Here is a 15,279-nt window from a genome sequence, read left to right on the forward strand (position 1 = left end):
TGAGAGACAGTGGGGGAGGACTTTGAGTCTTCGGGGACACAGACTTGAGAGGACAAATGGGACAGAGGCTCACTAGTGGAATTCTGTGTGTCCTAGGGGCGCATAAGGACCTGAACTTGTTTTCTGTAACCAGCCTTTGTCTCTCGACAGAGATGAAGGAGGTCTTTAAGTTTCACTGCTTTTAGGCAAATAGGCAGAAGACAGAGTTTCCTTGTGCCTGCTTCTTTTCAGTTGCCTTTAGCTCAGAATAGCCTTTTTTACCAGGGAGGCATATCCGGGGTAACATGTTCTGCACCCCGTTAGCTGCACTAGAGAAGAATCTAGCCCAAGATGGGCTCATTCCCCTCACCCTTGGCTTGCCTAAAGGGTAAGGATGTGGATGTGTCTCTGTCTGCTCCTGAGGCTCCCAGCCGTGAGTGTGTGTTCATGGGCATGCAGGGTATTTGTGGGCAGTGCCTGCCCTGTCTTCCCAAGGATGCATTCTTTTATTATTATAAGCTGCAGGTTCTCCCAGAACCTCTTCCCCTTGGGCACCACAGCCACAGTGGGCAACCCTTCTGTGTGTAGCAGCTTTGGCTCACAGTCTAGTTCCTAGGTATGCAGTCTCTGAGGTTATCTCTTCTTCCACGTGCCCTGGACAGGTGGGAAGGCAGCACTGTTACCCCCGCTTTCTCCTCGGTAGCCTGGCTTCAGCTACTCTCCTCATGGATCCCGTCATTAAGGCAGTGTACAGCAACCACATTCATCCCCGACCTACAGTTCTGAGGACTGGGCTCTGGGTGGAGCCCTCAGGTGCTCCCAGAGTCCCATAGGACTTGTTTCTGAGGCCAGAGAGGTGGACTTTGGTTCTAAAGGCCTGTATAACATCCCCACCCAGCCATCCCAGTCCTGAGAAGCGGTACTAGATTCTAGAGGTGACAGACAGACAGCGGGGGCCAGCCTTGAGTACCCACAAATTATGAGAGAGTTTGAGCGTTGTGTCACTGGATGGGCTAGGGTTGGTTTTTTCCCCCTTATGTCAAGCGGAATAATAATTTGATCCTTGTGACTTCAAAGCGTGTTTTCGGGTTCAGATGAACTGAAAGCCATGAGAAAGAGTGTGGGGTACTTCTGTCACTATAGTGACAGACCGTCTAGCAGCAACAAGCAGCCTAAGCTCAAGCCCCACCTTCAGCCAGGTAGACTTGTTTTGGGCCACATTGCATCAGTAAGGGGACAGGAGTCTTTGGCACAAACAGGGAAAGTTTATGATCAGCGGGGAGTTGAGGAAACAGGGAGGAAGAGAAAGACTGACCCAGCGAGGTCAGAATTCCCTTTGGGACTGCTTCTAGCACTGGTTAGCAACCCAGCGTAGGAGCTGGCGCAGGGAGCGCCAACCTGAAGTTACGTGTGCCTTTCCAGCCCACCTGGCCTACACGTGAGGTCCACTTCACTGTTTAACCTTGGCCAAGATCCCTCTGCCTTTCAGAGGTTCAGAATCCCTGTCTGTAAAATGGGGGTGGCTATGCCAAGTGCACAGGGCTACTGTTAGAGTGCGGTTAACTAGTCATGTAGCTTTATGGGCTAGTGGCTAAAGCTGTCTACCTTTCTCTCCTTGAAGCAGAGCTCCTGCTGCATGTTCAACTGCCCTTGGTTTGCAGAGGGAGGTGGGGACCCTGAACCAAGCCCAGAGGCTCTTTGCAAGGCCCCCAGAGAAAGGTGGCCAAGGACATGGGATCCCCTGCTTGTGGGTGCGACCTCGTGAATATAGTGCAAAATCCTGGTGCTGACCTCAGCTAAGGGAGGAGTGGCTGCTCCCAAGAGGATCCAGAGGGAAGAGAGGGATTTGCAGTCTTGTCTCACTGATCTCAGGTAGCTGAAGCGGTGCTGTGGTGGCAGGCTTTGGCGAGGCACTCTGCTGGCCCTGCTGGCCCTGCACTCTGGGCTGCAACCCTGCCAGGTTGGTCACCATCTGTTTGATGACATTACAGAGGAAGAATGAGTGTCCTAAGAGGCGAGAAGTGAAGCTCGGTGCCCGGTGATTTGTGAAGACTCTCTAATGTTCCACACAGCAATGGCATACAAAGCAGCCAAGCCTCAGGGCCCCTGACACAGACCAGACCCATCTGCCTCTGCTGAGTGTGTCCTGAATCTCAGGGGACAAAGCAGTTTTATGTGGTTTGATGCTTGCTCATTAGCCAGGCTGCAGAGGAGGCTTTGAGAAGCGCAGGCAGCTGGGGGAGCAGGAAGGCCAGAAATCTATCCTTCGCCGAGAAAGGGGAGGATGAGAGAGAGAGATGGGGAGGATGGGGGAGAGAAATGGGGAGGATAGGGAGGGAGATGGGAGGATGGGGAGAGAGATGGGGAGAGAGATGGGGAGAGAGATGGGGAGGATGGTGGAGGGAGATGGGAGGATGGGTAGAGAGAAGGGGAGGATGGGGAGAGAGATGGGGAGGATCGGGGAGAGAAATGGGAGGATGGGGGAGAGAGATGGGGAGGATGGTGGAGGGAGATGGGAGGATGGGGAGAGAGATGGGGAGGATGGGGAGAGAGAATGGGAGGATCGGGGAGGGAGATACTATGAAGGGAACACTTAGGGTAGCAATGGTCTGAAGCTTCTGTCTGCCAGACAAGCTCCAGTGGAACTGTCCTGACCATTTGATCCACGATGAAGTGATTTGGTTGAGTTTCTTTCCACTTCTCCCTGGAGACATGCTCCGTGTGGCACACAGATGGGGGAGGGGAGAGTTCTGGCATTGCTAGGCGACAGGCCAGTGTTCAGAATTTCCCGCCTGGCTGGGCACAGGTTCAGATCACACTGACAGCTGTGCACAGATGCTTTGAGGAGCCCCAGAATCCAGGAATGGGAAAGGCTGTGTCTAGAGGTTTCCCCAGGGTGCGGCCCTTAGCCCCTTGTCCCACGAGCCACCCATTCCTTAAGTGGCCATTTCTTAAATGATCTCTCCACTAAACATGAGCCTCATACGCTAACCCTGAGACTTAGGTGGACCCAGCCTCCAGAGGGTGAGTCAAGGCTAGCCTCGGCCAGAGGTGGGGCTGCAAAGGCTTCACTTCCTGGTCCTCTGTAAGCCGTGGAGACGGAACCTGCTATGGGAACTCCGGTGCTTTTGGCCTCTTAGCCCTAGAGACCCCTCTGAAGACAGATAACCCCAGCCAATCAGGGAGCACGATTGTGCTGTTTCCCAGAGACCCAGGAAGAGAAAGGAATGGGGGTAGGTTTGGTGACACGGAGGGACAGACAGCCGCCAGTACTCTTAGAAGACCCCTACAAGGCTGGTCTAGTGACTCTAGGTACCTTCTCAGCAGGGGCCTCTTCAAGAGATGACAGGCTAGCATATTAGGTGGATCTGGAAGAACTTATGCTCTTTGCCGGTGACTCTAGCAGCTGTGTTCTAGAATGGGCATGTCACTCGAAGAGTGTGTCCAGGCTGGTGACACACCTGAGCAAATCTGGAGCCAGCACTGGCCTAGAAGCATGCAGTCTCCCCAGATTTGCCTGAAGAAGACCCATCCAGTGCAATGCTCCCCCAACCTTGCCCCGGGCTCTTCAAAGGGCCTCCAGGGACCTGCAGTCTCCAGAGCCTCGCAGATGATTCCCAGCTTCCCAGCTGGAAAGGCTGTTACAGATCCCAGGAATGTGCCTGGAGCTCAGAAAGAAAATTCCCAAAATAACTTCTATAAATACTTAAGGGCAGGGGTGGGGAGGAGCACTCAGCTGGGCCTACAGCTAGCCTAGCACTAAGTGCCACTTCCCGGGGTGGGCGCCCTAAGGCCCCACCCACCCTTCCTGTTGTGCCAGCTAGGAAACCAAGGAGCACTGAATTAATGGGGTGAGCTGGTTTTAAAGGCAAACATAAGAAAGGGCGAGCCAGGCCCTTTCTTCCTCTCCATATCCAGCTGAAGCCACAGTCCTACCTGTAGCTCAACAGACAACTAACTCCTAATAGGAAATGCCTGGACCCTCAGTCTCCAGACCTCAGCAAACTACAGGCTCCTCAGACTACCTGCTTCGTGGGCCTTGTAGGCCTCCTGAGCTCCCTGAGGCAGCAAGTCCAGCCAGGAAGCCCTTAAGGCAGAGCCAGGTGTCCGTGGCCTTGTGTGTCAGCACAGGTCAGGGAAGGTCCACAAGAGCCCCACAGAAACCAAATATGATGTGGAGGTGGCGTCTCTTGAGGTTTGCGGAACTCGGGGAAGGCTTCCTGGAAGAACGGAGCCCCGAAAGAGCAGTGTAGGCAGAGGCCCCTCTGAGAGCTGAGAAAGAGGGACTAGAGATGGAGATTTCTGGAGACTTTGACCATTGTCCTGTCCCTCCCAGAAACCCCAGTAGTGGCTGTCTCTAGCCCAAGTGAACCTTGCAACCAGTGCTCCATGCTCACAGATAACTTTTACACGGCTACCAAATCCCTGAGAACGGGCAGCCCTGTCATGGCACCAAGATGAAGGGGCGGAAGTTAAGGGCCTCTTCACAGGACTAGATCCCTCCCAGCAGATGAGGGACAGGCGGGGGGTGGGGGGGACTCTGCAGGGACATGTGAATAGCAGGGAGACCAGCTCTGTGTTCCCACTGTCTCCCTGGAGACCTGTTCTTACAGTCAGTGAAGCCTCAGGAGGGTGCTGATGGACCCTGGGGACAGCGCCAGGCTGGGGACAGCAGGTGAGACCTTGCATCTTCCTGTGCTTGGGTCCCACCCAGTTGTTAGGCAGCAAACAGCACAGGGTTGCTACCAAACACAAATGCGGCTGGTGTCAGGGGCAGGTGGCCACAGATCCTGTTACAGGCCCTGGGCCTCCAGGCCTTAGCCTGACCCCAGCCTGGCCTGGTGTCTTCTTTCAGGTTCTAAGGTCAGCATGTTGGGGCAGGGGGACATGAGCCAGCCCTACCAAATAGCCTTCCTCACAGAGGACCCCGCCATCCCCCTCCCTCTAAGGAAGTGGACAGTGCTGGCCTCTCCCTGCCCCCACACCTCTGTCTGTGCTCCTCCAAGAGAGGTGACCGTTTGCTAGCCGCCTGCTGTGTGTCAGGCTACATCCAGATCCATCCTTCTAGAATTCTCAGCAGCCCTGTGTGGAAGGACTCCCCCCACCCCCCAGTTTACAGATAAGGGTATCAGCTCAGAGACCAGTGGCCGTTTGCTAGGGTCACAGGACATATCAGTGTCAGAGCTGGAGTTCAACCCAGCTAGACCTTTTGGCTGCTAAGTCCTGGCCTTTGTCCGCTACTGAGACACACGTTCAGCCTGCAGAACCTGGCTCCTCCCAAAACCCAGACCTTCTCTGTCACCCTAAGATTGAATGTAAGCCGGCAAGTGATATACCACCGGGCTACACCCCTGCTCTCTCTTAATTTCGATATAGTTTCACTAAGTTCCCCAGGCTAGCCAGGGATTCTGTGGCCCAGGCAGGCCTTCGACCTGCAATCCTCCTGCCTTGGCCTCCCAAGTGACGAGAATGACAGGTTTGCACTAGACTCAGCTAGAGATGGGGGTGGGGTTGGACTCCCCTGCAACAGACTCTTCTTGCCAGTAAAGCTTCTGGTGGAAGGAAGCACCAGAAAGAAATCTCAGAGAAAGAAGCAAGTAGACCTACCCTGCCCCTTCCATGGGCCCTGCCGGCCATCTCTAGCCTCAGTCACCCCCTGTGAGCCGCTTTCAAAGGCTTCAGAGCTCCCTTTTTTTGGTACTTCATTTTGGTGTCTGGCAGCCGTCGGCTAGTCCCTTCCCTGCCCTGGCCATGTGAGCAGACCTGTGTGGCCTGGGCACTGCTGGCCAGACAGACGAGAACTGCCCCTGGTTCTGGTAACCCTGAGTCAGCACTGCTGTGAGCATCTAGTCCGAGCCCTGCGTGAGGCTCCTCCCTGCCCCCACCTGCTGTTCTCCAGCCTCAGCTCCTCGAGGCGTGTCTATACTTAGGGTCACAGGAGGGTGCTACTCTAGAAGTCGTTGTTCCTGCTTTCTGGCCCCAGGACCTCCAGCCAGCACCTCTAGAGACAGAGCCTTTTCTTCGCAGTGCTCCGCAGCACCATCTTTCGTGCCTAATTGGTCATGTTCCAAGCGCTCTTAGTTTTTATGAAGTCAGCCATGTACATCTTTCCTGGTGCGTCTCCATAGCAACCAAGGGCCTAACTCTAGGGAGTTTGGGGAGGAGGAAAATAATCCAGCTAAAAATGTACATGGCCATCAGTGGGCGGGCTGCGGAGAGGGGGCTTCAAGCACAAAGACAGCTCCCTGCCCCCACCCTGGTGCCCTGTCTACCCAGGAAGTCAGAGTTAAAGATTTACCTGCGCTCTTGGGATGCTGAGAAGTGACAAGTCAGTAGAATGGTACAGAGCAGCCTTTCTGGGACCTGAAGCCTTCCCTTGTCCCCGGTGTGGAGGAAGGGGATACTCAAGGCTGCCGGTCTCACTTCCCACCCCCTTTGTGACAATTCCTGGCACCTCCAGTTCTCCTGAAACTGTCCTTTGAGCTAAGCTGCCATACTTCCCGCCTCCTGACCTGGGGCATCCAGGGTCCTTGATCCCTGAGCCTCTTCTGACTCAGTCTCTCAGCAACTGCTCTGCACCCTGGCCCTCGCCTTCCTGGGTCTCCACCTGCCAGGATTGGTTCTGCTGGGTGCTTGGTCTCAGGACCCAGCAGTCCCCCGGAAGACAGGCTGCTGGGGCAGGCAGAGAAGCCCCCTCTTTGTCACATAACTAGATAGCCTTCTTGCTCTCATTGCCCGCTGGAGCGAGGGGCAGCTCCCCGCTGCAGGGAGCATGCTTCCGGCTGGAGCGGTCTTAAACCGCTTTGCATCCACTGACGCATTGCTGCTACCCGGCTTAGATGGTCATGCCCTGATAAAATGCGTTATTTTTTTTCTTCCATTTGATGAAGAGTGAACAGAGGGCTCAGAATTCCCCATACGGGGCCGTTCAAAGTCAGGTCTAGACTTGAAGGCCCGTCTTTTGAAGAGAAGAGGAACCTAGCTCCTACGGGGTTAAAGTGGACTTGGGCTGGGACAGATAGGTTTTGCATGAGCACAGGGCAGGGTCGTTTGTCTGTGGCCCAGCCAGGCCTGGTGTCCAGAGGAAGCTACTGCTGCTCGCATCCTGGTTGCTAAGCTCCTCCTGCCCCTGTGGCCTAAAACCTTGTCCTTTGCTTCACTTCTAGGGTCTGATGCTGAGTCAGCTGGGCCACAAAAGCCTGGCCCAGAAGGTGTTGCGGGATGCCGTGGAAAGGCAGAGCACCTACCATGACGCATGGCAGGGCCTGGGGGAGGTGCTGCAGGACCAAGGCCAGAACGAAGCTGCAGTTGACTGTTTCCTCACCGCCTTGGAGCTGGAAGCCAGCAGCCCTGTGCTTCCCTTCTCCATCATTGCCAGAGAACTGTGAGCCTCTGCAGCAGCCGCGGGCTGCCCACAGGCCGGGGGCAGGGAAGGGCATGCATCCAGATGTGGGGCCTCAGGGAACACTCCCGCGGGCCTCAGTACCACTTCTCCCCCACACTCCACACCCTGCAGGCCCAGCTGGCCCTGAGCTCCCATCTGAAGCCAGGAGGAAAAGATTTGCATCGAAAGCAAATGCCTTCCTTTCCTGGAAGCTGACTGTTGCTGAGGGCCTTTTAGATAAAAGGTGTGTCTTGGAGCCAAGCCCCATCCAGGCCCCCTGGATTTCCTGCTTTGGGGTGAACCAATCTTGAGTTTGTGTACTATAGAGATGAACTTGCTTGTCAGCCATCCTCTGGCTGGCCAGACTTTTCTGGATGCCTTTCTTGGTGCCTCGGGAGACAAACTGGCTTGGATCTAAGCGACTTCGCAGAGCTGTGAGCAGGGATGCTGGAGAGAACCTGGATACATTTCCCCCAACCAATCTCAGGGCAGTGCAAGCTTGAAGCCTTGCCCAGGACGGGCACAGCTTGGGGTCCCAGACACAGGGAGGACAGTGGGCTCCTGGGCTCCTGTCAGACGGAATTAGCTGTTGATGTTTCCTTTATGGAGAAGTTTCCAGGGGCTACACCTGCTTTCTCCGTACCACCAAGTGCCTTTGGGGATCGTGTCAGGCCTCTGCACACAGTTCGTCCGGGTTCCATTTTCATTCACTGTCATCTCCCTAGAGACGTCCCAGCCACTGTGTGGGCCCTCTGCCAGTGGCCTCTAGGATGGGCCTTAGAATACGGGACAGGGTTCTGACCCAGCCGTTTCTGGTGCCTTGAAACACAGTCCCTCAGGCTTTCCTACCGTGCAGGCCCTGTCCACTTGGTGAGTGACATCCAAGTGACTGTGTATAGGCCTCAGCCCAGTACACCTGATCACCCACTGCCCAGTTTTCACCTTAGGCTCTGCTGAGTGACCCAAAGCCCCAGCTTGGCCTATTGTGCCGCCCCTCCCCCCACCCAGATTGCCACAGAAGCCGTGCTTGGCAGACATGGAAGAAGAACCTCATCTTTCTGTGCCCATGCGCTCTGTTTGTCAGGACGCTGGGCGGATGTCCCTCCCTGGCTCATCAACCAAGTATCCCTCAGGAAGCCAAGCTCCAGGGCCCAGCAGAGATCCTCTCTGTCTTCCCCACTCTCTAGGTGGAATCTCCTCCAGGTCCACCTTGTTCTTGAGTTAGAATGTGTAAAAAGGGGTTGAGAGCTGCTCAGGTTTACCATGGCCGACCACAGCCTCCTTGGAAGGAGAAAGCCATTGGAGCCTGGCTCCATGGTGTACTTACTGACTTACCCTGCCCTTTGTTGAAGGGTCTCTATGTGTATATGTGTATATAAATATAGATATGCTGGAGATCTATATTTTTATGGAATTCTGTTAGAGTTTAAAAAGAAAAAAAGCAGATACTATCCATATACCTTGGTGGTCAGTCTTGGCAGTGAGAAAGAAAGACAGCAGATGCATTTCCTCTTTGGAGGCCATGGGAGACAGGCCCAATACTTGACAGTGACTTTGGAAATTGAATAAAAGACCCGTGAAGGGGAAACAGGACTGTCTGAAAAGTGTGCTCATTTACTTGGTGCTCAGCATAGAGCGGTGACCCAGGTCCTGGAGGAGAGATCATGTCAGAGGAGAAACCGGGAGGCAGGAACCTGCGAGGGCTGAGGAAGAGTGGGAGAAGAGTGAGGAAGAAAGAGCCTCCGAGAAGGTAGAGTTCTATCGGGGGAGCAGTGAGACTGGAGGTTCTCAGAGGAGGCAGAGGATTCTGGGCCTGCTCCAAGAGCTGGGCCTGGCCTATGGCCTGTCTTTCAAATAAGCCTGCTCACTAGCAAACCTTGAGGACTGGGGGTGTTAGCAGTCAGACATCTCCACTGTCTGCCCCAGAGACCCAGTGACAACAGGACAAGTCATCACTAGCTGCCGAGATAAGACATATTCCTCCCCCTGTGCGTGACCCCTTATGAAAGGTCAGCCCCTCCCCCTCCCTTTGCTCTCTTCCCTCCACCCTCACCCAGAGGCAGCCTCTGTGTTCTGCTCCCCCATAATTCTCCCACGTGAGATCTGTTGCTTGGTGTGACTTTGTGGTGTCCATGGCTTAGGCCACAGTGGGATGACTGGACCACGGCCAGGTGGGCCTGTGCTAAGAAGCCCATAGCAGTGCACTGAGGTGATTGTAGGTTAGCAATTATGATCGTATAATTATACAGACCTTGAACCAAATCTTTTCAAAAATTGATGTAAGTTAACAGAAGCTCTATTATGTCAGTGAACCCCCCCCCCAAGGGATTGACTCCTACACTCCCAGAGTGGCAGCCCCCACACTTTGAGGACAGCCATTCTGTGACTTCCCCCAGCATTTAGAGCTGGTCTCCTCCAGAGCCCTCTGCTGTTCTCTACCTTTACCCATGTGACCTGACATTGGGAGACTAGGAGCTTTGTGGGGAGCCCAACCGTTTGGTTGGTTGGTTTGTTCCTTCAGAAGAAGTGGGGATGCACATTGAACCCAGGGCCCTAAGAATAGTGAGACTGTGCCTTTTACCACTGAACTACATCCCTAGCCCTCCTCCACTTATTTGCAAAGCAGGATTTCATGGGACACCCCACCCCCACCCCAGGCCTTGAAATCAGGATGTAGCCAAGGATGGCCTTGGATTCTCCGTCCACTTGTCTGTCTCTCCCAAGTGCTGGGATTAGACATGCACTGCTCTACCTAGCTCCCGGGCAGCTTCCTTAGCTGTCACCTCTTCCTCAGGCAGCACACACATTCTAGTAACTGACCGTTGCTTTCCTGTTGTTACACACCTAGGCCCTCAATGTTCTCCCTTTAAGACTGTCAGAGGCACACCAGACACAATGACGGTGTCTGCCCGACTGGGAGAGACTCGGTCTCCGGTTCAGCAGACCTGCAACTAGTCAAGTGTTGTCAAATGTTGTAGGGTCCAGCAGTGGAGACTCCATGAATCCTGGTATTTCCACTCAACCCCACCCTGTTCCAGTCCACAGACTGTTCACAAGCCCTCATTGCAGAACAAGAAAGCCAGCTTCGTTCTGAACCCCACTGTGCCTGTATAAGGGCTTAAGTCTGGGGACAAGGCTTGGGGCTGCTTTGTGTTCCCTCACGATGACCCTCTAACCCACACACCATTATCAGAAGCATACACAACACGTATGTACGCTCACGCGCGCACACACACACACACACACACACACACACACATATGAAGTAACAGTGTTAATCGGCAGACACGAATATGAATGGAATTTCAGTTGCCAGTATTCCAACTTTTTTTTGTGGGGTACTGAGCTCACTGTTGAACAAGTTCCCTGGCCTGCTGCTCAAATATCAACATGCAAATCTTTCTTGGCCTCGGAAGCCTCACATTAAACAGGCCTCCCATTTGTCCACTCCACCTGCTAACTTCCTCCCGCTGAGCAGCCCCACAGTGCTGAGCCAAGGATTCTGGGAGCCTAGGGAGGTGCCTGCAAAGTCCCTGCTGTCTGCCGGATCCTCTGAATCTGTCTTTAATTGTAAAGAATTTCATCGGAGGTTCTATGGCCTCGAGCAAGTTGCTTAACCTCTCTGCCTGTTCTCTACAAAGTAAAAGAGCGATTGGTTCTTGAGCAGGAAGGTCCACTTGAGCCCACTTGCATGGATCACTTGGCATCCTATAGACTGCCTTCCTTGGGGATGTGCATTACTTTGACCCAGTCAGTTATGACAAAAGCCTTAGGTCTCAGGACACAAAATATAGCAGCCTATGTAACAAGAATTCAGTCCCTTTGGAGATGCTCCACGGGCCGGTCCTTCCTTCTGTTTAATGGTACAGGATGAATCCCTCCGGAGGGGCAGACAGAAGGACACAGCCACCTTCCTCTTTGTCATTGATGGGAGCCTCTCTCCTGTGTCTTCCCTTGGGATGAAAGTCACACTGACATGCCTTAACGTATCTGTGCCAGCACTGGGCCATGCACATGACACTGGGCTCCCGGTCAACTGCTGATGGCCCCTTTGGTAGTCCACAGCCTTGGTAAGGGTACTCTGTCCCTGAGAAAAAGACCATGTCCTACCCACACTTGCTTGCTGTATAGCAGGGCCTGAGAATACAGGGTCTGTGCTCTGTCCCCTGAGGATAGAGACACACGTAACTTCTCATTGCCACAGCAGAAGGACAGTGGGGTCCTGAACGCTGGTGCCATAGAGGTATTCTCTGACTGTGTCCCAGGGAAGACTACACCAGTCCAGGGGCCTTGAGTACCTAGAAGCCACCAAAATGCTACCAGAGTCACCAGGCTGGCTAGCAAGAAGGGAACTCAACAGGTTCCACGGCACCCATCCCCCAAGCCCTCTGAAGCCAGAGGAGGTTCCTTGAGCAGGGACCGTGATGATGCAAACAAGATGCCAGGCAGCTGGGGACAAACAGACCCCACTGCCCAGCTGACAGGATGGGCTGTGGTGGATGCACGTGCAGCTCCACAGACGGACAGCGCACTCGCACATAAGGGAACCTATCCAGGGGCAGAACATCATCCCTCTTGTTCTCAGATGCCCATCCTTCCCCTTCAAACCATGTGCTTGGTTGTAAGGCATCTGAGGTTGCGTGTGTGGGGACTTATACTCTGCCGTATACCCTTACACTTTGTGCATCTTTCAAACCAAAAACAGTTCACTGTCTTACCTTTGATGTACTGCTCCAGAGAGTCCTCTGCTCATCCTCCAAATGACTGGAAAAGGATACCGAGACCACTCAGTAGGGAAAGGGCAGACCTTCTGACAAACATGGATCCGCATGCAAATGAATGAAGCCGGACTCCTGCCTAAAATCATACTCGAAATTAGGCAAGAATTAATATCAAAGACCTAACTGTAAGACCTAAAATGTTAAAAGTCCCAGAAGAAGAAGCAGGGGAAAAGCTCTAGGACACATGTTCTGAAGACTGATTTCCTGGGCGTGGCTATCAGGGTCCAGACAACAGGAAAAAAGACTACCTCATGAATATTAAAAATCTGATACAGAAGACATCAGCAGTGTAAAAAATGAAAAATATAACCTTCAGCTCTACTGGGATTCCCCAAAGAATTAGAAGTTGAGTCCTCAAAAGAGATATCTAGACATTTGTGTTTACAGAAGCTAAATCACGGAAGCAATCCTAGTGTCCACAGACAGATGACTAGAAAAGCTACACACACAAACACACACACACACACACACACACACACACACACACACACTGCCGTAGGTGATGAGGTCTGGTCACTCAGCCAACCTGTGGTCCTTAGCCACAGTGCTCACACCTGCCACACAGCCACTGCAGCAGGACATCTGTGGGTCCAAGGAGCAGGGGCAGGACAGGGGTGGGAAAGTAAGAAAGGGGCCAGACTGCCCACATCAGCGCTCTGACTTTTGACACCCTCTGCCTAATGAAGAGGAAACTTCACATGGACACAGTGGGAGAGGTTTGCAGCCAAGAAGACATAAGCCCTTTGGTTGGAGCCAAATTCACAGAGCAGCTGGAGGGTGGGGTGGAGGAGAAGAGAGCTGCTCAGGGGAACCAGGACAAGGACCTAGGGAAGTCCTAGTCACGGCAGATGGAGGACGGGAGGAGGGGGAGCAGGATTACTTTCTTAAGACCTTGGAGAATCCCTCAGGAATTTAAGATGGGTTAGGACGGAGTGGGGACCATCCCAGGATTCATAGTGCCCCATAGATTTATGGTGTCTGCACAGAGCATAAGTCAGCCTTAGACATGTCATATGATACACAGGATGCTCTTAGCTGCTAAGTGTCAATGTCAGATCTCATACCCAACCTCAACGCTTTTTATTTTGTTTTGTTTCCAAGACAGGGTTGCTCTGTGTAGCCCTGGCTGTCCTAGGACCTGCTCTGCAGTCCAGGCTGGCCCTGAGACCCATCTGCCTCTGCCTCCTGGGTGTTTTTGTAGTTTTTTGTCATCAGACTCAATGTCAAACCAGGTCTATCCACTCTTTCCTCATCTCAAAACTATCACACAGGAACTTTGGCCCATTTGGAGAATAAAACTCCTGGGTAGTGGTGGCGGCGTACACCTTTATCCCAGCACCAGGGAGGCAGAGGCAGGTAGATCTCTGAGTTTGAGGCCAGCCTGGTCTACAAAGCAAGTTTCAGGACAGCCAGGGCCACACAGTGAGACCCTGTTTCAAAAAAAAAAAAAAAAAAAAAAAGTCACAAACAAACAAACCTTGAAACTCCTGCACTCCTGCACTGTCACCATGCTCTGCTCCAAGCAGGCAAGGAACTCTGCTGTGTCACAAGCCCAGAACTGCTTTGCAGGGTGGACGGCAGTTTCCTCCACAAAGGTGAAGACAGGAAGACCACATTGTAGGGGCTTCTAATTCCGGAGAGTCAATGTGCCTTTTACTTTTTAAACATATCAAAGCAAACAGGTAGGGTTTTTGTTGTTTTGATTTTCTTAATTGTTTATCAAAACCCTGGACTATTCTTTCTCTCTGAGGTCTTCGACCTATTTGGTGATCCGCCTGGACCTGGGAGAGAACCCCCTCACTGTCTTACCTTCTGGCATCCGTGTCCCTCCCGTGCCCCCTCCCCCTTCACTCTTGCAGGGACACTCTTCCTCTGTCCCCTCAGCAAATGTTTATTCCGCTGATGGTGGTCTTTGCCCCTGCCTGGCTTCTCCAGTCTCCCTGCCCACCCTAGGCTCCTGGCTCCCTTGGGTCCTGGCTGGGCTTCCCATTTGCGTGTGTTGGAGCTTGGCTCTCCTGCTTTCTCCCTCCACTGAACACATGTGGCAGGTCACAATCCTCTTCTGCACACCAGCAGTGATCTGGCATGTTTCAAAAACAAGGGTTGGTCTTCAGATTACGGCTGTCACCTGCATGAGGACAGTCTCGAAGCCCCGGATCCCAGGGAGCTAGAGGTCCTTGGCACACCTCCCCCAGCTTCCTAGACTCCTTCTCAAGCCTGGTTTCCCTTAGCACCCCTCCAAATTCAATCCCATGACCTCTGTTCCAAGACCTGAACTGAGCACAACACACAACACCCAGGATATAACAGATTCTCAAGATGTCCATTGACTTGGAATCTAAACTTAGTCACGGGCACTTAATGGGCGCATATACACTCACTCGGTGAGTTTGCTGTTGTATGCAAACGTAAAGCTAGACGCCATGTTATATGATATATATGTATGTGTATAGAAGGCACACCTATGTAATTGGTATGGTCCATGCTTCTGGAGCCACGAAGCGATTAAATCAAGAAAATGACGCAGTCAAGCGTGAACGTGAGAGGCCTGACAATGCACAGCATGTTCTCAGGAACACGGGGAGTGTGCACGTGTGTGATGCTTATGCGTGTGTGTGCACCACTGTGTGGACACACCGGCCCATGTCTGCATGTGAGGCCCTGGGTCAATTTTGAGTGTCTTCTGTCATTTCCACATCTTTTGAGACAGTTTGTCACTGAATCTGGAGGTTGTCGTTCCAGCTAGACTAACTAGTGAGCCTGGGATCTGTCTGTCCATGGGATCTGTCTGTCCATGCCTCTTTCCCCACCGGCCCAGAACTAGGCTATGTACACACTGCCGTGTTTAGCCACTGCACGGGTTCGGGCACTTGAACCTACTGACCCTATCCCATAATACACTTTTACATGTACGTAGAAGGCGTGCACTCTAAACTAATGGTAAATGAGACCAAGGTACAGCCTGGGCCAGCCTCAGGGATGGCTGTCCTCTGGGATTAGGCGGAGAAACTGACTGTTCAGACTAGGACACTACACCATGGTCACCCAGGCAACCGCTCTTGCTTGTTGGTCAACCCTTTCAAGAAACAGGCAAGATCATTTCTAAACATAAGAACTTGTTAAGAGTCAAGGTAG

The 15,279-nt window shown here is 53.0% G+C and overlaps 1 protein-coding gene across 1 annotated transcript in view; it reads left to right on the forward strand.

Annotated features, from left to right (window-relative positions):
• TTC7A (tetratricopeptide repeat domain 7A) overlaps positions 1 to 8,917 on the forward strand; it is a 101,097-nt gene extending 92,180 nt beyond the window's left edge. The window contains exon 20 of the mRNA XM_080913916.1: positions 7,146 to 8,917. Within this exon, the coding sequence (XP_080770042.1) occupies positions 7,146 to 7,367 (222 nt within the window). The 3' untranslated portion in view covers positions 7,368 to 8,917. The remainder of the gene's footprint in view (positions 1 to 7,145) is intronic.
• Positions 8,918 to 15,279: the final 6,362 nt, after the last annotated feature.

Source organism: Micromys minutus (genome assembly GCF_963924665.1).
Source record: "Micromys minutus genome assembly, chromosome: 3".
Taxonomy (NCBI): Eukaryota; Metazoa; Chordata; class Mammalia; order Rodentia; family Muridae; genus Micromys; species Micromys minutus.